The sequence below is a fragment of the Acanthaster planci genome, linkage group LG01, assembly GCF_054643075.1.
Source record: "Acanthaster planci isolate LZ-2023a linkage group LG01, COTS_SCS, whole genome shotgun sequence".
Classification (NCBI taxonomy): Eukaryota; Metazoa; Echinodermata; class Asteroidea; order Valvatida; family Acanthasteridae; genus Acanthaster; species Acanthaster planci.
The window spans coordinates 31,330,233-31,355,338 of record NC_141777.1 but is presented as its reverse complement, the minus strand read 5'-3'; the positions used below and the strand labels follow the sequence as shown (position 1 = coordinate 31,355,338).

General features: G+C 41.8%; 2 protein-coding genes and 1 non-coding gene across 4 annotated transcripts; 2 read left to right on the top strand and 1 right to left on the bottom strand.

Moving 5' to 3' along the window:
• The first annotated feature begins 1 nt into the window (after position 1).
• LOC110976740 (cubilin-like) lies at positions 2-21,861 on the top strand. Of its 2 annotated transcripts, none has more exons than XM_022230296.2 (5): positions 2-1,140; positions 2,714-2,774; positions 4,988-5,103; positions 8,259-8,430; positions 18,530-21,861. In XM_022230296.2, exons 1-5 carry the CDS (start codon positions 991-993, stop codon positions 18,823-18,825), a joined length of 795 nt encoding a protein of 264 aa, XP_022085988.2. In that variant the 5' UTR covers positions 2-990; the 3' UTR covers positions 18,826-21,861. The 2 variants fall into 2 exon arrangements, with proteins under 2 accessions (XP_022085988.2, XP_086989688.1); XM_087133562.1 differs by having other exon boundaries at positions 8,259-18,285.
• On the bottom strand, positions 21,762-25,106 carry LOC110976741 (uncharacterized). Its single transcript, XM_022230297.2, has 4 exons — positions 24,256-25,106; positions 23,098-23,266; positions 22,495-22,564; positions 21,762-22,213 (listed from the first exon to the last, which is right to left on the bottom strand). Exons 1-4 carry the CDS (start codon positions 24,664-24,666, stop codon positions 22,159-22,161), a joined length of 705 nt encoding a protein of 234 aa, XP_022085989.2. The 5' UTR covers positions 24,667-25,106; the 3' UTR covers positions 21,762-22,158.
• Trnas-uga (transfer RNA serine (anticodon UGA)) lies at positions 22,861-22,941 on the top strand. Its single transcript has one exon. It is a non-coding gene; the product is annotated as a tRNA-Ser (tRNA).

Genomic DNA, 25,106 nt, shown 5'->3' with positions numbered 1-25,106 from the left:
TTGCACTACAATTTAAAAATGCTTCTTTGCCTCACTTAGAAAGTAATTTAGTACAAAATATACCACTGGCAGATCCAGGAATTTTTCCAATGGGGAGGTTAGGTTTAGATTTTTATTTTTATGTCTCATTTTTGCCAAAAAGTCTATATTGTTTACAGTAGCGCTGTTGCACTTACTTGACTTATGTTTCTTATTAATTTCTTCATTTTTTACCCTTTTGGGGGGCTTCAGAGCAGGGGGATTCCACCCCCAGATCCGCCGCTGTATACAATACATTACATGCATTTTATTTGTAAAAATGGGGTTGAACTTGAAGACGGCGGCATGTGCCCCTTTTCATTCAGAATTTTCCAAAGCGGTTCATGGCCAAAAAGATCGGTCTAGAGGACTATTGTACAACTTTCTACCACTGCTTTGGTTTCCCTCCTCTCCTATCACATTTCGCTCAATTGTTTTTCCTTGACAAAGCATTATCAGCCTCTAAACTGGAAAAATGGATGTGTATTTGTGATTGAGTGACGACAAACAGTGCCCTCACGCGACCAGTTTTTACGGTCAAAAAATCATTTCATTCAGCGCCCGCGCGGGAAAGAAGAAATCCCGGATGCCACGCAGGGGGATCGACACGTGTTAATGGTCATGAATACAATGGCCACCATTGAAAGACTACAGTTGAAAATTTTTGACTTTGTGAAGGATTCTGGCTATTGTTCCTGCGGAATTTAGACCTGTGGCTGTTACGTTTTTTACTGATGTGGTCATTCTTGGGCTGATTACTACGTTTACATAGACGAGAGCCATGCGGGCTTGAAAACCTGGCCATAGATGTGGAGACCATAGACATTCTCCTCCAGGTCTGTGGTAGAGACTGCTTTTCTGGCGCTGGGAAGTTTCCCTCTGTTAATGCGTTGTGACTAGACGAAGGTTCCGTGTCGTGGATGTATTGCTGCGGATTTTGGACTTGGAAATTCCTCGTCGTTTAAGTCAGCCATGTTCAAAAGGACAAGGACAGGATTTTGGTTGATTCTGCTGATTGTGGCCGTAGTGGGGCACGTGTTGCCATGTCGTTGTGAAAACCTAGACGGGGGAACAGGCGATGGTGGTGTAGGGTGGTTTCTTCGGGCAATCTTCGGCTCGCAGGTAGGTTCAAGTTGACGTTCGCCAAGTAGGCCTAAGCACGCAATGCTCAACTTGCCGAAAGAGGCCTACCAGTTTCCTTGTTTATCAGCTGATGCAGTCGATATTTTCTCTAAGTACATGAACATGTACACGTAGGCCTGTCGGTAACTAAACCGACTCTGTACTTACCAGCTTACATGATAACTGCTGTATTAAGTAAAAGAGACGCAAAGATTTGTCGGCAGTCACCCTTTTAAAAGTATACAAATTTAGAAGTTTGTATCAGTCCTCCGGTGCGGGGGGGGGGGGGGGGGGGGTGCGGGCGGCCCCCCCCCTAGAAAAGTAAGTTATTTTAGCCCCCTCAACACTTTATAGGCCTACCTTTAGGCCTATAGGCTATTGGGGAGGTATTCTTTTCAGTCTGCTGGCTGGGGATTCAACCCCCCCCACACACACACTTTTAAAACCGTTCCGTTGCTGTTGTCTCGGTCCCAGGTTCATTTCTGGTTCAAATGTGAACACCGAGCGAAGCAACTTAGTTGAAGTTAGCTACATGTACATTCGTCGAATTTTCACAATGTTCCAATTATTTTTATGGTAATGCCTTCTTAGAAGGCTTTAAATTTGCATTCAAATGATAGGTCTCCCGCCTCCTTAAGGCTATTAGAACAGATGTCATGATGAAGTAGTTGTGCACCGAAATATATATACATTTTGATATGCGTAACAGGTTAAATACTTGTGACCTTTAGAAGATATTGAGATATTACAATTTCAAATATCTGTACCTGGTATACAGTGCGGAACTGGAATTTTTTGTGAAGGGGAGTGAACCAGAATTTCTCCCAACCATCGGGGGTTCTCAGTGCCCCTCCCCTCCTCGTAACGGGGGATTCGAATCGGTAATAATGGCCAAGAAAATCAATAATAACCATGTTTCAGTTTTCTTCTTGAATGCAACTCGAGTCTGACATGTACCTCGGGTAAGTTAAAAAAAAATAGAATCAAGTACTGTACATGTAATTGGGATTTCCGTGAACGTCGCTGTGTCATTTTGTGGGTTGACTAAATATTTTGGAAAAAATTTTTACGGCGGATGCAAAGTTTTTAAAGTCAATTGAGGTCTGTAGAGACCGCCAATCGCATTTTCATTCTTCGTACAAGCACCCCTTTGGTATTAATCAAGGTCAAAAGCGACGGTCACACAAAGATTCCAAAATAACATATCAGGAATAGCGTTACCAATGTCTAGGGTCCGTGAATCTAGCTATTGAAGCTACATGTATTTAGCTATTGAAGTTCTAGAATCTTGTCAAGATGCACTAAGCTTTTGGAAAGGACCAGTGGAGGAATGGTGACTTCAGACTAGGCAGGGTCATCTCACTAGGAGACTTAAAATGCTCATGTTTAGAGGATGTGGTGTCAAGTTTACATATTCCAACTAATTGGTTCATGTATTCAACTATGTGCACTTAAAAGCAGTTACTACAGTATGCGTTTATGGATATCTGTTTCTAAAAATGTATGTTGCATGACATTGTGCAATTTAGTCAAAATTTATATCAAATTTGTGCCCCCGGGCCACCTCTTACAGGCTGAACACCAGTTCCAATCATCTGCTGGTCATGGTCGATTGCGTAGAGGTACTTCCAAAGGTAAGCTCAGCATGCTGGTAATGATCCACCATACATTGTTAAGTTTGAACTGTCATTGTCATGTTTTGAATCTATAGATTACCCTACAAAATTGATTTTCATCTCTGGTTCTGTGATCAGTGATATGAGGTTTCCTCTGTTACTGTGTTGTAAGGTTTAAGTAAGTGTACTGATTAGCTGGTGGACTTGATGTTAATCAACATGTGTATACATCATATGCTGACAGTGGGTATGCCCTGTATTGTCAACCCTGCTTGAGCTACGTGTAGTTACCATTATTAAGAGCATGGAGGAAGGACACAGAAGGAGTTTCAACTCTGGCACATCAAAGTGCTCGATCATCGCTGCCCGGTCAGACAAACAATAGTAAACATTCCAAAAATACCTGATTACTGCCTGCAGCTTAGCCGGACAAGTGGGGCCAGTAATATTGTAACAATATTTGAGGTGTTTTCTTTGGAAATAAGTACAATTTATTGCAGTCACCAGGAAACAGAAAGAAAAAATATCTAACATTACTAGAGATTTACTTTTGCCGTTTTGAATAATTTTTCAAAGATTTTGATGCCCTTTTCCATTATCCATGCATATGTTTGTAAGTTTATTTTGTCACTCCAAAACATCAGTTTTCAAAGTCTTTGTATGAGTTTGGCTAAGACTGGCCAACAACATGTTAAACACCACAGGGCAGTTAAGTTCACGAAAAACAAAATGCGCCGTTTCATCACAGGGAGTGATCATGAGATCTCATAGAATACCTTTTTGTGTAAATTCCGTAATAAAAATAAAACTCAAACTCTTACAGACAGCGTGGCTCTTTATTCCCAAAAGAAATCTAGAAGGAAGCATTCGATAAGGGCTATGACTGCACATGAACACTTTGGGTACACAGCCTAGTAAAAGTAACTACGCAAGTGCTAAATTTGATTTTGTTGTCGGATCATATCAAGCACCATCGATGGCATGAATATTCAACTTAATATACCGCACTTCACAACGTTTTAGGAATGCAGATTACCAACGAAAAATTGCAGCGATGATCACGGGCAACAAAGGGGGCTTATGGTTGCAAAACAAGTGGTGAGTAGCAGGCATGCGCTGCGCTCTGGCCATGGATATACATGTACCAGGCATGCCAGAAAGCGGTAATTGGCCAGAAGAGCTGATGTTATAGCCCGGGCAGTTCAAACTCCTGTGTCTTTCCTCCTTGGTAAGAGTAACCTTAAGAACAGGCATACATGTACATGTAGCTTAAGCACTCAAAGCCTATTTCTGACATGGCTATTATGTTCTGCATGCACATTGCTGCTGCCATAACTGCCAATTGAGTGATTCGGTTACCAAAATTGAATGGACAGACCAGGATAAGTTTTTATTCAATGGCTTCACGAAGAAAGAACATAGAACGTTGAGAAAATTATGTTTTTATTATCGTTTTGGCTCTCTTTCTGGCATGAGAAGTTCTTTGTCTTGCACTGGATACAGGTGACAGCCTACCAAACCATAATGGCAAAACAAAAATAGATTAGATTGCTCTACAATCATGCATGAATCCAAGAAGTTGACGAAGTATAACAGACTCAACCAATGCCACACTCAATTGGTCATGGTGTCATCTTTTCAGTGCAGGATAAACTTGGTGTAATAATTTTTTTACCAAATCTATGGAAAACAGCCAAATCACGATCTACCTGGGGCAAATTTCATTCCGCACTTTCCGCTTTCACAAAGAGGCGAATTTGTCTTCCATGGACATAGCGTTAGCAATGAAAGGTAAAACCATGGGTATACTCGTTTTGTCATTTTTACGAAGAGGCAGATTTAATGCCGGAAATGTATACAAATGTAACACGCTATAGCAAATAGCACTTGTTTTCACGAGTAAACAAAAGTCCCATCAATTTTAGCATTTTCACGAAGAGGCGGATTTGTTTGTTCACAAGAAAAACAATGTTAATTAACTTCCATGAATATCATTTCACAGTTTTGTGTCACACCCTCTTTCATGCAGTAGCTGTGGTTAAATCAAAGGCATGCTAAATACTGGGGAAAGAAGCATTTGAAAAAGCGACCAACTTCAAATGCAATTTTCTCAGAACCTTCAATGTAGGTTTTACTCTCTGGTGAGAAATTCGCCTCCTTGTGGAAATGGTGACTAAGTGTTGTTCAGTGATTCCTAACATGCTGAAAATTATGCTTTTGTGTCCCTTCAGGTTGCAGACAAACTATTCAAGCTGACTCAGGTTACATCCGCTCACCAGGATTCCCCTCCTCTTACAGGCCCAATCTCCTGTGTGAATGGACAATACAAGTACCAGCTCGTAAACAGGTACGTATGTTGCACTGGAAAATTTAATTCAGTGCATGGACGGAGTGTTTCATCACCTACATGGAGTAATTTGTTTACTGTTCTTTACTTGTATTCTAATGCTTTGACTTGAAATTTAGAAACTCTGACTCAAATCTCAAAGAATCGAGATTGAAACTCAAATTACATGTACTTGGGTAACAGACAGTATGTATCTTGTTCAGCTACCTTTAGTAAAAGTAGCATGTGCTCCAGAAATTACTTTCTGTAAATAAAGCATTTAATGGGTTTCTCTTGTTGGTATGATCAGTTGATAGGACAGTGTTTATTGGTGCTGTAATTTTTTTCATATTAAACTGAATTTGGCTGTTTTCAAAATCATAAATGCATTACGAATATTATGTCATAATATTCTTTCACCATTCAGCCATGTTAAACCAATTTTACCTGCCTCTGTTAGGCACAACTGGGCAGTCACAGTACATGTGCAGTTCTCCTTTATGCCCAACATTAGCTGCCAAATGAACATAGCTTCTCGGGCTGTGACCACAATTTCCATCATTGACCAGGAGCTATTGGATCAAATGCCAGGCAGGCAGTCAGGAAGTGGTATCAAATTTGGGTTTACTCACAACTTTATATACGCAAGACAGGGTTCGGTTGTGCTAGGAAAAAGTGTAAAGTATTAATCAATTCAAGGAATTTTGGGAAAAAAGTGACATTTTGGAACAAATGGTCAGAACCAAATATAGTGGCTATGGCCACGAGTATATCTGGTAAAACAGTTGGCCCTTCAGTCCAGTGCTACAGCATGTGTCATGGAAGGCTCATATTGGCCTGTTCATGTAACTCCAGCACCCATTGTATTGTGAGTGGTGACACAAAGTCCCAAGGATGCACAGAGAATTACTGAATTCCCTTAATTCCCTGAAATCGATAAGAATAACAATAGTTTAATTTCATTGTATCCTCTCCATGGCCAGCCTGTCAGAGAGTAATTTGTGAAAAAAATTACATTCCACTCCTGCCCATATAGCATACTGAGAAATTAATAGGATTGGCAGAAAAAGATATCTGTGAATTGTTTGCAACCCAGCTCTCCTAGTCCTAACTTGGTATGAATTAACCAAATAAAGTGTTTATGTACGTAGGCCCACACATTACTATTGGACAGTTGGTCAAGAATGCTGGTCTTGACAGACACCAGGGAGTTCGGGATAATTTTCATGTCTTTTGGATCATCTTATAAACAGCCTTTTGTAACAAAAAAGTTGCTGCATTATTGCTGCCGCCTGTTGCCACTCCTCTCTTAAAGCTTGTCATATTCAAACATCTCAGGTATCCAATTATATTTGAGCTCTTCTCATGCACATGTGCAGCACTGTGGTGGGGTGTGCACATAAGTGCTGGTAGTTTACTTGGTATCTAAACTCCACATCGTTGGTTCCATTCCACGCTGGCTTGACATTGAAGCTGTGCTGTAGATGGCAACCAGTTGCATTGCACACACGCTACTGTGTTTTTACCTCCAGAAGGAAGTTTGTTTTCAGAGTTCACATTATGATTAACCCTTCTGAATTAACATTTTACAAATTTAGAGTATGCCGCTTTGTTTCCTACCGGGTTACAGGGGCAGGAGTGCAGATTAGAAATGGAAGTCAAGTGGGGTTCACACAACTAGTGAAATAACATTAAGGCCAACAGTACTCTTGGCCGGGGATCAGCTCCGTTTTCAGACTGTGATTGGACTATACATGTATGTGCAGGCAGACCTTGTGATGCAACAGTGATAAACTTAAAAAGAAGTCATCACAATAAGATCAAATATTGCAGTAAGTTTCGCCTGATGACTTGATCTAAAACAAAAACTGGATATCAAACAATGTGGAGAGGGTTTGGTCAAGACTTCATGGGGTTTGAATTGTAAACGTTGTGGAGTTAACGTGCTGTGGGATGAGAACATTAGCAGTATGTATGTAGGGGGATTGCTTTTTGTGTATGTATGTGCATTATGGTGGCACTCACATGTCCTGCCAAGCTCTAAAAATAACTGTGTACATGTATTTGGGCAGGCTGCCATGGGGTCACAAGGTCATTGCATGAAGTGACTTGTGAAGTGTACATTGTAAAACATTGTTATACTTTTTTGGCTGGTTGGGAGAGACGAGCGGGACATTGGTGGTGGAGGTGGATGCAATAAAAGGAAGGAAAGACAGCGGAAGGCCTAAAAGCTGCTGTGTAAATAACCCTATTTATTTTCCTCACTGGAGCCTTTGCTGAAATCAGCTTATTGCTACATGTATGTACTTGAGAGTCCGCGGTGCTTCTAGGAAGCATGTTTTTGATGTAGCTTAGAATGTAAATGCCCCCCTGCAGGCCTCTATCTTGCAGAGCTGGGAAGCCTGTACATTTCTGTACCACCTCTTGTTGGCATCTGTCCTGCAAAGTGGGACGACAATAGTCTATCCTACTCTTGTATATATAGCAGACAGCAGTAGTGGCCTCCGTGTTTTGAATGAAGAGGTGCTGGGCATTTACAGAACGGGGCACCCTACGTGGAGAACAGCCGGAGATATGAGACAGACATATTTTTCGTGATAATGTCTGTCTTAGAAGTTATTAAGCAGCACTCCAGAACAAAAGAAAGGGGATTAAAAAGGTTCTTCTCTTTAAAATTTGAAAAAAGGGGGGGCTCAGGTTACACCCAACTGGGTCTTCTAGTAGAGAGGTAAAGTTTGCTGTTTGATTTCGCTATTTACCATTGTGTACTCCTTGCTGTCCAACAGCTCTGACTGTTACTGTTTACGATTTCAATTGGCCAGCCATTCTCTGAAGTATCTGTGCTGGACAAGTAGGTTGGAGGTCGTACGTATAGGTTCAGTTCCTATCGGAGCAAACTTAATCCCCACGAAGAGTTTTTCGTGATGTAACTTTTTGCTTTTTAATTTACATTACAAAATGGACTGCAAGTGGCCCTAGAAATCCAAATATCTGCCTCTTGTTTCTGTGCAATGACCTGTGCTTGCCAGTGTCATTGAAGTTGAACTAAACTTTCCAGTTACCACATTCCTGGTTGTTGACATGATGTCAGTTTATTCACTTGCTTTATGAAAAGGTTCAGATTTAATTTAACATATCCACCACTTAAAATTCTTGACCGTATTTTCTTTTTCCAGATTCTGATACGCTTTATTCTCTTGGATGTTAGAGGCGGTGCCAGTGGGAAATGCACTGAACAAGAGGACTACCTGATGATCCGAGATGGTACCAAATCTGGGCGACATCTTGGAATTTTCTGCAGTCCATCCCCAAACTCCGGACAACCTTCACCTATCGTGTCAATCACCAGTAAGGTTTGGATCATCTTCCACAGCAATGAGAAACAGTCAGGAAAGGGCTTTCTGATTAGCTTCATTTCGGTTGAGTCGTTAAGTCACTTGGATTATGTTGCCAACCAGCTGACATTTGAACCACGTTCCGGATCCACTGAGCCAACTCCCACTGTAAACAAGCCAGAAAAGTCACTGTCCACAGAGTTTGTACCCATGCAAAGAAATGTAGATTTAACAACAATAGATCTGCCATTTGAATCCATTGCATTTGGAAATCCCAACAGGGGCCTTGTGCAGTATGTCACCCAAGATGGCTCAACAGTGGTCACTAAAACTTTTTCTCCTCCAGTTGTCACTGAATTGAGACAGCAGACTGTTGCAGATACTTCTCGAGTGAGCCTCTTCACGACTCAGCAAAGAAATGGCTTTAGTCCATCATTTCCCTCAAAGCCCATTCTTGAACCACACAAGGAGCAGTCACAGTCCCAACCATTCTCTGACACCCAAATGAAGTCCATTACAGAGCAACCACTACAGACACCTACTGGTGATGCTTCGCAACCTAAAACCGGGGAGCAAACCAAATCTCCTGACCTGTCACCTTCAGTTACAGCAAGTCAGCTGACAAGATCTTTCATGATGGAACCTCACACAGCAGAACTGAGTACTGAATTGCCCCGTGTTACTCTAAAGGAATCATATGTTAGCACTGAGGTACCAGTGACTGCCTCTGAGCAGACTTCGAGAATGACCACCAAGCAGCTTCTTGTCACAACTAAAGAACAATTAGCATTGAGCTTTTATGGTGATGCAAGGTCTGTACCAACCACTGGACAACAGTTTACCTTGATTAAAGGTTCACCGACTACCAGCTACTGGAATAAGATAGATCATCACACCCTGACTGGAGCTGAAACTCTTCCATTTACAAAACGGCAGGACCAAACACAAATCAGAGCAAAGCCCCTGACGGATCAACTCAGTGCAGGGGAATTCCAAACACATTTTACAACTTTGTCTCCCATTTTCACGGCAAAGCCCATTGAAGCCTTCACTGCAACAGAGCAACTGAAATCGACGAACAGCCAACCGTCAGTTTCTCCAACCCACTACCAGCAGCCACTGCAAACTTTTGGTAAACATACTACTGGTCAGCAGAATACTGGTGTGACACCTGTGCTCACCCAGCCCCGGTCCATTACTCAGGGACAAAGTCACATTGAGCAAGAGAGCACCTCAGAATCTGTTACCCAACGCGATACCCAGCCTTCTACTGAAGACCACACTACTCAGCAAGTCTCAAGTCCCCTTGAACTCTTCCCTTTTGGTCAAACTCCAAAAATAATTACTAATCAGGGAGCTATTCTTCAGCAAGAACTGCAGCCATCTACTCAAATCGCTAGTGCTGACCAGGAAGGCGTTCTTTTGACCAAACTACAGCTTTTTACTCGAACACAAAAGCCAATGAGACAACTTACTCATCAGCAAACTGAAGCTGATTTCAAACCTCAGCTTTTAACACAAACCCCCCGACCAACAGAACAGAGCATGAGCACTCACCAGCAAGTTGGTACTGAACCTGAATACCAGTCTGTCACTCTTAGAGAACACAAAACACTTCTTACCCAGCTTCCTTTGAGAGCCTCAAACACCATGACACATACTAGAGGTGGGGGAGAAGCACAAACCATTAAGCCCTGGGACTTTGACACCAAGTTAGATAGGCCCTCTGGCGAATTACAATCACCAAATTATCCAGATGCTTACCCAATGGGTGTGCACTACCGCTGGAACATTACTGTCAGCCCACGTGGTGTCATTGTTCTCAATTTTACTGATTTTGACCTTGACTCGGCTCCAAATAACGATAGCTCATGTGACGAAAGATACGCTTATATTAAAGTTGAGGATGAAGGTGGCATTGAACATGTTTTTTGTGGTCACAAAATTCCTCCATTGGTAGTATCAACTTTAAATAAGCTGATTATTACATTTGTTAGTAGTTATGGATATGGCAAAGGGTTCCATGCACTTTACTTAATGCAAAAAACGAAGGACCGTGTTGCCCCTCCTGATGTCTCAACATCAGAGCATGTCTGTGGAGGTGGCTTTCATCAACCCAGTGGTAGGATTCAATCACCCAACTTTCCTGATGACTTTCAAACTGGTATTAGGTGCCACTGGAATATAACAGTTGATGTCGGACAAGTCATTATTATAAATTTTACTGCTTTTGACTTGGATTCTGTACCAGTGGACAAGTGGTGCAGTGAGAGATATGCACATGTGAAAATAGTAGATGGAATTGGAGGGAATAGTTGGACTTACTGCGGTCAGGAACTTCCACCCGTCTTTGTTTCTTCGAGTAATACAATAAGCATCACCTATGAGAGTGAGTTTGGCTACAGTGGAGGTTTCAGCGCTGTATACAATGTCTCTGAGATGGACAGAGCATCAGCATCTACTCCCCCCAAAGCCCAAATACCACCCTTGCTAACAACCAGACCATTGTATGATTGTGGAGGATATAGGACTGCATCAAGAGGTGTCATTCAGTCACCTAACCTCCCTGAAGAACTTGAGTTGGGTGTCAACTGCCAGTGGATTATCACAGCCCCCTTTGGGCAAATCATTGTGCTGAATTTTACCAATTTTGTCATGGACTCGGCTCCTATGGAAGATGGTCAATGTGATGAAAGATATTCTCATGTCAAAGTTTCTGAGGGGCAAACTGATGGTACAGGTATGAAAGGAGTATTTTGCGATCAAAAAAGGCCTCCATCAGTAGTTTCCTCTTCAAATATACTTACTGTCACATTTAGCAGCGGCTACGGATATGGATATGGAATTAGATTCCGCGCTGAGTACTTTATGCAAGAAGTAGAAGACCGTGTTGTAATTCCTGATATTTCAACATCTGAACAGATGTGTGGAGGTAGCTTTTACCAACCCAGCGGAAGAATTCAATCCCCCTACTTTCCTGATGACTTTCAGGCTAGTATTAGTTGCCATTGGAATGTAACAGTAGATGTTGGACAAGTCATCGTCATAAATTTTACTGCTTTTGACTTGGATTCTGTGCCAGTAGATGATTGGTGCAGTGAGAGATATGCTCATGTGAAAATTGTTGATAAGATTGGGGAGAATAGTTCAACCTACTGCGGACAGGAGCTTCCACCAGTTTTTGTTTCTTCCAGCAATACTGTAAGCATCACATATATAAGTGAGTTTGGCTACAGTGGAGGTTTCAGCGCTGTATACAGGGCCTCTGAGAAGGACAGAGTTTCAACATCTGCTTCCCCTAAGGTCCCAAAACCACCTGCACCAACAAGAAGATCCCTGTATGATTGTGGGAGAACCTTAACTGCATCAAGAGGTGTCCTTCAATCACCTCAACTGCCTGAAGAATTTGAGTTGGGTATCAACTGCAAGTGGATTATCACAGCCCCCTTTGGGCAAATCATTGTGCTGAATTTTACCAATTTTGTCATGGACTCGGCTCCTATGGAAGATGGTCAATGTGATGAAAGATATTCTCATGTCAAAGTTTCTGAGGGGCAAACTGATGGTACAGGTATGGGAGGAGTATTTTGCGATCAGAAAAGGCCTCCATCAGTAGTTTCCTCTTCAAATATACTTACTGTCACATTTAGCAGCGGCTACGGATATGGATATGGAATTGGATTCCGCGCTGAGTACTTTATGCAAGAAGTAGAAGACCGTGTTGTAATTCCTGATATTTCAACATCTGAACAGATGTGTGGAGGTAGCTTTTACCAACCCAGCGGAAGAATTCAATCACCCTACTTTCCTGATGACTTTCAGGCTAGTATTAGTTGCCATTGGAATGTAACAGTAGATGTTGGACAAGTCATCGTCATAAATTTTACTGCTTTTGACTTGGATTCTGTGCCAGTAGATGATTGGTGCAGTGAGAGATATGCTCATGTGAAAATTGTTGATAAGATTGGAGAGAATAGTTCAACCTACTGCGGACAGGAGCTTCCACCAGTTTTTGTTTCTTCCAGCAATACAGTAAGCATCACATATATAAGTGAGTTTGGCTACAGTGGAGGTTTCAGTGCTGTATACAGGGCCTCTGAGAAGGACAGAGTTTCAACATCTGCTTCCCCTAAGGTCCCAAAACCACCTGCACCAACAAGAAGATCCCTGTATGATTGTGGGGGAACCTTAACTGCATCAAGAGGTGTCCTTCAGTCACCTCAACTGCCTGAAGAACTTGAGTTGGGTATCAACTGCAAGTGGATTATCACAGCCCCCGTTGGGCAAATCGTTGTGCTGAATTTTACCAATTTTGTCATGGACTCGGCTCCTATGGAAGATGGTCAATGTGATGAAAGATATTCTCACGTCAAAGTTTCTGAGGGGCAAACTGATGGTACAGGTATGGAAGGAGTATTTTGCGATCAGAAAAGGCCTCCAGCAGTAGTTTCCTCTTCAAATATACTTACTGTCACATTTAGCAGCGGCTACGGATATGGATATGGAATTGGATTCCGCGCTGAGTACTTTATGCAAGAAGTAGAAGACCGTGTTGTAATTCCTGATATTTCAACATCTGAACAGATGTGTGGAGGTAGCCTTTACCAACCCAGCGGAAGAATTCAATCACCCTACTTTCCTGATGACTTTCATGCTAGTATTAGTTGCCGCTGGAATATAACAGTAGATGTTGGACAAGTCATCGTCATAAATTTTACTGCTTTTGACTTGGATTCTGTGCCAGTAGATGATTGGTGCAGCGAGAGATATGCTCATGTGAAAATTGTTGATAAGATTGGAGAGAATAGTTCAACCTACTGCGGACAGGAGCTTCCACCAGTTTTTGTTTCTTCCAGCAATACAGTAAGCATCACATATATAAGTGAGTTTGGCTACAGTGGAGGTTTCAGCGCTGTATACAGGGCCTCTGAGAAGGACAGAGTTTCAACATCTGCTTCCCCTAAGGTCCCAAAACCACCTGCACCAACAAGAAGATCCCTGTATGATTGTGGGGGAACCTTAACTGCATCAAGAGGTGTCATTCAGTCACCTCAACTGCCTGAAGAACTTGAGTTGGGTATCAACTGCCAGTGGATTATCACAGCCCCAGTTGGGCAAATCGTTGTGCTGAATTTTACCAATTTCGTCATGGACTCGGCTCCTATTGAAGATGGTCAATGTGATGAAAGATATTCTCACGTCCAAGTTTCTGAGGGGCAAACTGATGGTACAGGTATGGAAGGAGTATTTTGCGATCAGAAAAGGCCTCCAGCAGTAGTTTCCTCTTCAAATATACTTACTGTCACATTTAGCAGCGGCTACGGATATGGATATGGAATTGGATTCCGCGCTGAGTACTTTATGCAAGAAGTAGAAGACCGTGTTGTAATTCCTGATACTTCAACATCTGGACAAATGTGTGGAGGTAGCTTTTACCGATCCAGCGGAAGGATTCAATCACCCAATTTTCTTGATTTTCAGACTGAAATTAATTGCCATTGGAATATAACAGTGCAAGTTGGACAAGTCATTGTTTTAAACTTTACTGTTTTTGACCTGGATTCTGTGTCCGTAGATGATTGGTGCAGTGAGAGATATGCTCATATGAAAATAGTGGATGGGATTGGTGGAACTAGTTCAACTTATTGCGGTCAGGAGCTTCCACCAGTTTTTATTTCCTCCAGTAATACAATAAGCATCACGTACATAAGTGATTTTGGCTACGGGGGAAATTTCCTTGCACTGTATACAGCATCTGCTCCTCCAAAAGTCTTCATACCTCCTCCTACAGGATCAGGACAGCCAGATCAATGTGGAGGAGTTTTAAATCAACCAGAGGGTGTTGTTTTTTCTCCTCGGTTGCCCGATAACTTGGAGACCAGTATTAGCTGTCTCTGGAACATCACAGTAGCCACCGGTAAAGTCATTGTACTTAACTTCACAGATTTCAATCTGGATTCTGTTCCAGTCGACAACTGGTGTGATGAGAGCTATGCTTATGTTAAAATAGTTGACCAGAGTGGTAGTTCCATTTATTGTGGTCGAGAAGCTCCACCCATTTTAGTCTCCTCCTCAAATACAGTTTTAGTGTACTTCAAGAGTGGTTACGGGTACAGCAGGGGGTTTCGTGCATATTATGAGTCTGTCCAGACAGTCGACAGCAGAGGAATATATGAAACAAGATCAACAAGCATGCCTCATCAACCCCAGGTGCCTCCAGTAGCAGCTGAACGTTCCTACTCTTGTGGAGGAAATTTAGGTGGACCTAGTGGTATCATTGGGGCTCCTGAATATCATGAAGGATACTGGCTTGAGGTACACTGTAGGTGGAATGTAACTGTGAATCCTGGTTGGATCATTGTCTTAAACTTCACGACCTTTAATCTTGACTCCACCCCAGTGGATGGTCAGTGTGATGAAAGGTATGCTCACATCAAAGTAGTGGATGGGGATACATCCGTGTCCATCTTTTGTGGTCAGAATAAGCCCCGTACAGTAATTTCAATTGGAAGAACCTTGATCATCGAGTTCTTCAGCAACTTGGAAATCAACCGTTTCTTTGCAACTTATGCTGCTGTGAAATCAGATGATGAAATGCTTTCTCCCAGGTTTATATCGGCAGCTCCTTTGAAATCAACAGCACCATCAGTCAGTGAAGGCTTGCCAAAAGAGTCAGTAACACACAGACAGTTCTTTCCTTGTGGTGGTTTCCTGAGTAGACCTTCAGGAGAAATATACTCACCAAGATTTAAAGAGCAACCTTTAGAAAAGAGGGTCAGTTGCCAGTGGAACATCACAGTGTCTGAACAGTGGATCATTGTCCTTAATTTCACTTACTTTGATCTAGATTCGGTGCCCATGATTGACAACATGTGTGATGAAAGGTACGACCATGTCAGCATTGCTGATGGTGAAGGTGAAGGCAGGGCTTCTACTCAACTGTTCTGTGGCCAAAATAACCCAGGTGTCTTTGTGTCCTCCACCAACAAACTGATTATTACATTCCTGACCTATTTTGGCTATGGCAGAGGGTTCAGTGCTTCTTACAGCCGTGTGAGGCCAGAGAGTCCAATCATTGCTACAGTGCATCCTCCAAGAGTAGTCAGTGCATCAGCAGATGTGCCGTCAACATCCCTGCAGCCCGTACCTCCATATGAATGTGGTGGAAATCTCATTGGACCGAATGGAGCAATCCAATCACCGAATATTCCTGAGGAATATGTGTCCAGTGTAACATGCACATGGAACATCACTGTCCAGCTTGGTTCAATCATCGAACTAAGTTTTGTGACATTCATGCTAGATTCTGTTCCCATTAATAATCAGTGTGACCTGAGGTATGCCCATATGAACATATTTGATGGTAAGAGGGAAGCTGTCCATGCAAAACATGTATACTGTGGCCAAGACCTACCCGGAATCTTCTTTTCGTCCTCCAATACAATGACAGTGGAATTTGTAAGTAATTATGGGCATGGTGGAGAGTTCTACTTAAGTTACATGTCTTCCAAAGCAGGCAGTCAGTTGTTGGATCCCAGATTGTTACCAGTATCCTCCCATCCATTCAGCACCCAAGAACCTAGTCAGTTGATGGTAACTGAGAAACCAACCAAACTTTGTGGTGGAACTCTCAATTCCCCGCATGGTGTAATTCAATTTCCGAACATTTTTGCTGGATTCCAGGGTCAGGCGATAAACTGTCATTGGACAATAAGAGTACAAAGTGGCAAGGTGATTGCTCTGGATTTTACCTTCTTTAATCTTGATTCTGTGCCGGTTAATAACCTGTGTGATGAGATGTATGCCAATGTCAAGGTCATCGATGGTGAAGATGCCAGGTCTTCATTCAAAGTGTTCTGCGGCCAAGATCTACCACCAAGTTTTGTCTCTTCTATGAATACCCTTGTCATTATTTTTAATGATTTGCAAGGCTATAGTGAAGGTTTTCGTGCTCAGTACAGCTCTGTGACTGCAACTGTTCCTATTTCACCATCACTTAATCGTCAGTTGTTGACACCAATGACACAAACGGATGCATCTCAAACTTCTTGTAATAGTATTCTCAAAGAAGCTAGTGGGGTGTTTTCGTCCCCAGATTATCCAAATATGTACCCTGCTGACACTTTTTGTTCATGGATCATCACAACAGCTGACAACTCTCGCTTTATTGCTCTGAAGTTTCTGGACTTTGACGTTGACAATCCTATGCTGGAACAGGATTGCTCTACCCACTACTCGTATGTTGTAGTCCATCACCAAAACTTGAGTGGCAGAGAAGAATCCCACCTTTTCTGTGGCAGCCACCAGCCCGAAATCATTACACCAAGAGCTCATCAGCTCATAGTGGAGTTTTACAGCAATTTGGGAATAGGTCATGGGTTTCAAGCTGCCTATCAAATGTACAATCAATCTGAAGATGGCTTACAGCTAGATTGGTCACGTTTCATCGAAGGGCCACGTGATGGTGTGACAACACCTGTCCTGTCTCTGTCATCTACTGCAATTGATGGGGGATACTCAGAAATGTCAGCTCCCAGAGGAATTGTCACTTCTCCTAATTATCCAGAACAGTTTCCTCAGGGCTTTTACAAAACCTGGATCATTAGACCTAGTGAGGGAACATATGTTACTCTAGCATTTGAAGATGTTGACTTTGATGTCCAAACAGATGACAGCTATTGCAGTACACTAGACACTCATGTGGTGCTTACCATCTACAGTTTAGAAGATGAAAGATCAGATATAATTATTTGTCAAAATGTTCTGTCTGAAGGGGTAATTTCATATGGTGGGCTAAAGTTGGAGTTCCGTAGCTTCTTTGGTGTAGGTCGGGGATTTAAAGCAAGGTACGCATCTGGAATGCTTAATGGTGACGAAGGAGAGGACGTAGAATCAAAACTAACAACAGTGCCAGGTCTAGGTGTTACAGATGGAAGAGTTGACATCAAGACTGTGGAATGGTCTTCTGCAATAAAAAGCACTATCACAACTGTAGGAACCCACCCTGGAGAAAGCTCTTGTGATGAGCTACTTAGCAATACTGAAGGAATCATTGGTTCCCCGAACTTCCCTCTGAGCATGCCCCAAGACACTGAGTGTTCTTGGACCATACTCCTTCCCGGAAATCAGGGCATCCAGCTGGAGTTTCTTGACTTTGCTTTGGATGACCAGAGTGAGCTTGATTCAGCCACTTGTAGACAAGACTCGGCATCGGTCAGCGTAGTTATGGATGGCAATTTATACAAGTTCTGTGGCAATACTGTCCCTTCTCCCATGACCTCCTCAGGTAATACTGTCGGCATTGTTTTCAAGTCAAAATCTGGTAAAGGTGCCGGCTTTAGAATGCATTATGTAGATGCCAGTCTTAGATCGACTGCCAGTGACCAGCCTCGAGGAGGCACAGATGCTGCCACCACATTAAGTATTCCAGGGAGGAGAGCTTCAGTGCCTACAAATTTACCAACTGCTTCATCACCTACTCAAGCTACAGAAGGTGAAACTAAATCAAGAAGCAATGGAGTAACACCTCTTTCAATTACTTCCCTTAATGTGTCAGCCCCTGAAAGTGACCATAGTGATGTTGAGGTGCGATTCTTGGGGAATGATGCTATTACTGACACACCTGATGATGTTGGAAAAGATAACTTCACAAGGCCTGGCAGGGAACGTGTCAATGTACCAGTTTCGCCTCCACCGGAGCCTGCCACTATACCGGCATCACCAACTCCCCAGCAAGATTTTGAATTTGGTGCAGTGGCAACGACAGGATTGGACCAGACAGTCAGTGAAGAAATGAGTGTCTTGTTGCCAAGACACACAGACCAACCAAAAGTGACAGGCATGGGAAGCACTGATCCAGGAGCAGCCGGTAAATTTCACTTTGCAGTTAATTCATTGCTTTCAAGCTTCATCAATTTAACAGTTTCACCTTGCACACCATACCTGTGACATGAGAGTCATTATTATGTTGCATAATATAACGGTATCTGTGCGTAATATGTTCATCACTGTATTTGTTAAAAGTATGTATTTGTGGCTATTTTCAAACATTGCACAAGAGCATAACAAACTAGCATTCTCATGGATGGATTTTCATTCTGCTTGTCTCATAGACATCACAAATCATCAACTTCGCGTCACCACCTACGTCTGTGTTGGTGTAGCTGTTGTCCTCTTTATCATCCTCGTCATCCTCACCAGCATCTGCATCTATAAGAGGAAGCAGCGCCACGCCTCCAAGTCTATTGTCTTGGGACACACGGAGAAGAGCTACTGGCAGAACTACAAGTCCTGGGCTGCAGATTATTCAGGAGGGCCTGGAAGGTCATCCAGGGCAGCGACCGCAGGGGACATTGATGAAGAAGGTGAGGAGGCTGAGGACATGCTGAAGCAAGAGCGTCTGGTTTGAGGAGCTCCTGTATGATTTCATTCTGTGACTGGGTGAAGCCTTTGTTAAGATCAGAGGTTACTGTCTAATGGTTCATATGGCATTAAATGTTACCATATGGCCTGTATATGTTTGCAGTAGTGTAACTAGGGTGAACTTTCTGGGAGGCACCTGTAGTGTTTTCACAGTTTTTAAAGGGTGGGTGTGGAAGCACATGGACTCTAGTTTATGCATGGATGGTGTACATTTCAAATGGGGGGGTGGGGTTGCACATGTCCGCCCTTAGGCCCCCTCCTAGTTATGCCGCTGCATGTGTGCAGTCTTTATTTCAGCATTGTCATTAGTGATGTGTATGACTTGTCTATTATAGTAGATGTCTCTTTTAGCATTGTCATTTAGCCAAGTGAGTATGATGTCCAGGAATGCGCTTGCATAGCCTCAAAATAGTGCCATTCACATGCCAGACTTGAATTTAATTTGAAGTTTGCAAGCTACTTCAGAGGCCCTGTCACTGTTTAGAAAAAGCCTCCACCTTGCACAAGGAAACCAAGTGATTCCCCTAGATTCCCATATAAATCCTGATAAAACCCTTTCAGTGTATTATTGAGTTTTGACAGTCTTGAACATATTCAAGGTATTATTACATGTATAATGCATCGATTCTGTACCCCTACAGCCAGCGAGTTCATTTTAGTGTGTAATAAGAATACAAAACGTGCATTATCTGGATTCCCTCTGTCTCAACTTAAGAAATAATGGATAAAAATTGTCTCTACCACCACTATTCAGTTTTGATATGGCAAGATTCTGCATTAAAAACTAACCACTTTCTGTGTCTTATTAGCTATGTATTCAGAAGTTTGGCTGTTTAAATAACTTATATTAGTTATGAGAACTGAATGTACTTTACTTCTGTCACGAACCTGAATCAGGTACAAGTCTTGTACACACAGATTATTTTGGGAAGTATTTATTAAACATTGTTTACAATTTATATTTATAAGATGTTTAAGACTGATAATTTCTTAATGAAAACTACCAAAGTAGTTGTTAATAAATAAATATTTTTGAGAGAATTTCCTCGTAATTAGATTGAAATTTTCCTGAATTTAGGAAGTTTTCAAAGGAAGATGGAAGAAATGAAAATGATTGGTATTATTAAGCTGTGAGTTAAAAGAACTGCCTGTCAGTGATGGGAAATAGTCCTCGGAAATGTTGGAACTTTTCAGATTGATTGCAATGACTCATAATCTATATGATTAGTTTACTGTCTACTTTTCTTTGGCAGAAAAAATCTGGAATAATTTTGATGAGGATGCGGTACTTTTGTTCATGTGTTTATTTGCAAGAAATTGTAATGTTTATAAATAAATGGAGGAATCTGATAGCGATATTTAAATCTGATATCTGCTAGTGCCAGCTTCTCCATGGGAAGAAATATGGTTTTTTTTTCTTCAGCGAATCTGACTTGCTTTAAGGGACATCCCATGAAAATATTTAGAATGCCTGTACTGTATTTTGTTTGATGTAGAAGAGGGAGACTGTGGATTTAAAGCGTCCTTATTCATATAGGAAGCCTTTCCCGAAACGATTAATATTAGTGTCAATCAAACTGAGAAAGTAAATGAGGTTAAATAAGTTCGAAAAAAAAAAAGACTGTAGACGGTTAAACAAAAAATAGCTTAGTTGGGTATGGTATAGGTTCATTGGGGTAAGTGATACCCTTTTGTAAAATGTCTTCTTTTCGTTTGGATGAACTTGTAGGTATTTTGATGCATCATACTTCCTAGCAAAAGCCTCACTCCACCTAAATTAGCTTTGACTCCTTTAGTTTAATAATTGTCAAAAATGAAGAATTAATCACACAGAGTTTAGTTTCTTATGCATTTTGTGATAAAAGGACATTAAAAGAAAAACAGTTGTAAACTACTGTCTGGTTAAATTTTTATGCCTTTCTGTTATTAACGATGATATAGAATTACCTAGAACTTAAAATTTGTGTGCTCTAAACCAAATGAATGCATGTAATAGATGTCCAAATTTTCATAAATATGTGTGCGTAGTACACTTAAAACCTCTGCTATTTTGTTTTATGATGACAAATTAAGTATGTAATGTTCGTTTTAGTTACAGTTGCAATCATCTTTAATAAAGTAAGTCAATCTTTTTGGTTTTTGTCTTTTTTTCTGTTTAAAACTTTATGCCAGCTGGAAATTGTAAGATTTGAGACCAATTAGAATGTGCCATTTCCTGAATTGCCATCCCATACCATGAAAACATGGCTGCCAAGCCGATCTCTGAAAAATTTGGTGCTTGTATTAAAGTACGTTTTGGAAGTTCATCGGAAGAAAGGTGGCCGACCACTTCGCTTTGCTCTAATTTTAATCAGTGAAGTGTGCTTTGAATCGGCTGTACTAAATATTGTTTAAATCTCAGCCCCAATTGCAGTTAACAAATTAGACAATTCATAGAAAAGACGGTTTAGATATTTTGAATTAGACACACAAGAGGTGGAGTTGATTTGATCTCGGTCTGTCCTCCTTTTTATGAGGCTGGTTACTTTTTTTTTTAGTTTTTGTTTGTTTGCTGTCTTGGTACACCTGTGACGGTAAGTATAGATGTACTGACAGAAACAGTTGCTAGCTATCTTTCACCCATCGTAAAAATTTACTGAGACAGATGCACCAAGCCAAAAGAAAGCTGAAAGGTGACGTCCGTTTCTGTTCAGAAATGAAAGCTTTTTAGGGGATAAAATGTTCACATTACATTTTGACCAGGTTTGGGCAGGGAACAAGGGGCTTCGTAGGTGTCGCATGAAAACAGCTTTCAATTTTTGAGTTGTGATAGTTTGGTGTATCAAGATTGATTTGTTTCAAGAATTATCAGCAAGTTCATTAAAAGTGGTAAGGGGGTGGAAAACTGCATTTAAATACGAATGAACGATGTAGAAATCAACGTTTCATCGTCGAATCTACTTGTTTATTTGCAATCTCGTACTTCTACTTGGGTACATGTATGACATCCTGCGATATTGATTAAATTGATACTGTTCTGTGACTTATGAATCTCAGTGTGTTTTGTTTTCTTTGTACATTTTAACAGTTTTTAATATGAATTTGGACAAAGGACGACTTATGTACTGGGAAAACCTTTTATTCAATAACATTTATCAATGTGAAAATGTTTAAGGAAACAGTTTCAGACCTTGGGTATTTACCGAGTTGTGCAAATGAAAATTTAGATTCACATATATAAGTTAATCTTTTGCCAGTTCATTTGAAAATTTAATGACAACTATCGTTAGCTGGCTCGTGTTGAGATAAGACGAGGCTATCGGGTCGAGTGTGTCAGGATTTATTCAACTTTCAGAGTCGATGGGGCCTTGTCATGTGCGTTGTAGCGACGCCTCCTGCCAAAGAACAAAATTGAAGATTAATTGCCTCATGATTTCTTTTACCGCTGCCATGTCATTTTTCTCTGCATGAAAAAAGCGCAGGAGATAAAGCATCTCGGTTGACACAAGAATAATTTTACATGATAAAAGGAGCAAAGTGTTTCTGGATTCCCTGGACTTTCCCGATATAATTTTTGCCGGCGCCCCATGCTCCAAAATAACACTTGCAAGGAGATGGGGTACCAACTTCTGTGTATCCTCCCACAATGCATCAGAATGACCACCGGTAGACTTACCATCGAGAACCTCGGGACATCTTGTCACCAGAAAAGGGGTCAGCTTTGTTTTCTGTATTTACAGCTTGCCCTTATAAAAGCGAAATATAAAACGAAAAGATTAAGGCGATTTAAAGAGCAGCATAGAATAGGCCTTTTTTGACTTATGGGGGACACATTTAAAAACTCAAAATCCAGCCAAAATCATCCAAGGTAAAGACGGCCGAAACTGTAATGTGTGATTATAGTCAAACCAGGGTGACTGCAAATTCGAGAGACGAGTAAAAATGGGTAACCTGCGAAATCCATTGAGAAAGATATTTTGAAAAAGATGGCAAGTAAACGGAATTACGAATCTTTATAAATGTGAAACATTTTGTAACGTGTGTCGTGGTGGCCGAGTGGTTAAGGCGTTGGACTTGAAATCCAATGGGGTTACCCGCGCAGGTTCGAGTCCTGTCCACGACGGCTTTTTTATTTGCCGTCTTAGTGGACTTTCTAATTGACGAGGAAACGGCAAGACAAAGTTAACCGACGTGACCGTTTGAAAGAGGTGCGAAATGAGGCAGTTGTCCACATCAATAAATCGATCGCCTCCTCTAGTACATGTAGGTTGCTATATACCTTGAACACCTTTTTCCTGTTTGGTCAAGTTTTCGTTTTCCTCGGCACCTGCTGAGATGGCACCTGCTGAGACTGATCCAAGCTCTTCGGCGACATCTTTCTTCTCTTCGGCTGTTCTGGTGTCCTGGGACGTTTTGCTGATGTTTGTGTCTAATTTCATACTCTCGCCCTGTAACAAAGCATTTGGTGGATCGTTTTTGTTGCTACGCCGACTGGGAGACCGGCGTTTGGTTTCAAATACTCCACTCCCCTCATGAATTTGGTATGGGGGGAGGAACATAATGTCGAATGTCCCCCCATGTTTTAAGGAAAGCAAAATACTAAAGGACTTGATGGGTCGAGGATTTCCCCTTTTGAGTTTTATAAATGGAATAGGCCTAAGATAATAAACACGGCGTGCACCAAAAAGTGTAAATTGATGCCCCCCCCCCACGATCGAGGAGAGATTTCCGCACATGAACTACTCTACAATGGTTTTAATAAAACGATGGAAAGCTAGTCATGCGCAAGGGTGGATTCAAAAAACATTTTTCGCAGGGAGGAAAAAGTGTTGGGGGGGGACAAAAATTGAAGATTTTAAATAAAAAGTTATGGTCTGTCTTGGGATGAGGCTGTGGGTAGGAGGGAAAAATGACTTAGACCTACTCAAACAAATTGTCCCAAGTCTTATTGTGTTTAAAAATTGGCAAATGCATCTTTAAATTACAATTACAAATGTCCCCTTTTCCTTCCATCGTTCCCTTTCCCAGTCTGCAAATGGCCGCACACCCAACATAAGGAAGACGGGCACAAAAACACAGGCAAACAGAACCCCAAGAAACACGGACCCACACACACAAGTGTGTATTTGCCTGCAACTGGGGACCCCCTATTGTTCCTCTTTTGTTTGTACTTTAACCTTTTGAGAAGACCATCCATATGTTTTGTACACAGTTGTCAATCGGGGACCCTCTGTCAATCGGGGACCTTATTGTCCTCTATTGTTCAGGCTCCCCAATTGAATGCAGAAACAAACTCATGTACACACACCAGTGGCAAAGAATTCCCGAGTTACGCACCTGCGTACATATGCCAAAATTGAAAACATTAGCTGTGTGTTACTGCAATCATTAGAACTTTTCTCATTTATAAACAGGCCTCATTTTGCTTTCTACTAACCATTCCTCCTTCTTGTCCCTTTTCCATGATGGTAGCGGCGCACGTGATGCAAGTCACTCCCTTAGGAAGGTCAGGATGAGGTGTGCCTGAGATATCCTCGCCTGCAGGCAGAGGGCAGTGGTTGTGACAAGTCATCGCTTTCTCAGCTGCCTCATTCTTCTCATTTTCCTCCTTGGATACGGCATCAACATCATCCACCGCTGCTGAGTCATCTTCGGAGACCTCCCTTGCTGGGTTGGGAGGCTGACGCTGGTCAATATTCCCGTATCGGAAGCACAGCTCTCCGTTCGTCATTCCGAAGTCGGACATGGTTGCGAGAAACTCATCCCTCCTTGCAAGACGAGGGTCGTTCAAGCGGTACCTTCTTGCTTTCCTCTGGCGGCCCATGCAGGAACTGGAGCCGATACCCATTTTTAGCAATTTACATGTATAACCGGAATATTATCGGCAGAAAATCCTTCTTTCAGTAATGCTTAAGAAATGTGGGTAGTACTTGAAACAAAATTTTTTTTGGCGGAGAACTAAACCATCGATTATCGGACTTGTGAAAGATGGAACGCGGAAATTTGAACTTTAGAGCTTTTTGCGCGTTCTATGCGGCTTAAAGATGTACACGCAGTTATTATTAGAGAGGTTCGGCAGAAGTCACACGCGCGTCCGTCCCCGTACTGTGTGCACATTCACGTATGAGCTGTGCCAAATAATATCAGGGCGCGCCGCGCTCGTGTCACGACGCGCCCTGAAGTTGTTCATGGTTGTCTAGAGAAATATGGAAGGGCTGCGCAGCACCGTGATCAGAATATTGACAAGAATACAACATAAAATCAATGCTCTGAAGTATGCAATTGCCG

Coding starts and splice junctions, on each gene's coding strand:
- LOC110976740 (XM_087133562.1), top strand. CDS start 991: ATGTTCAAAAGGACAAGGACAGGATTTTGGTTGATTCTGCTGATTGTG. Junction 1,141..2,713: donor GGGCAATCTTCGGCTCGCAG/GTAGGTTCAAGT, acceptor CACCTCTTACAG/GCTGAACACCAGTTCCAATC. Junction 18,286..18,529: donor CACTGATCCAGGAGCAGCCG/GTAAATTTCACT, acceptor CTTGTCTCATAG/ACATCACAAATCATCAACTT.
- LOC110976741 (XM_022230297.2), bottom strand. CDS start 24,666: ATGGGTATCGGCTCCAGTTCCTGCATGGGCCGCCAGAGGAAAGCAAGA. Junction 22,565..23,097: donor ACAGGAAAAAGGTGTTCAAG/GTATATAGCAAC, acceptor CGCTTTTATAAG/GGCAAGCTGTAAATACAGAA. Junction 22,214..22,494: donor ATGTCCCGAGGTTCTCGATG/GTAAGTCTACCG, acceptor GTTCTTTGGCAG/GAGGCGTCGCTACAACGCAC.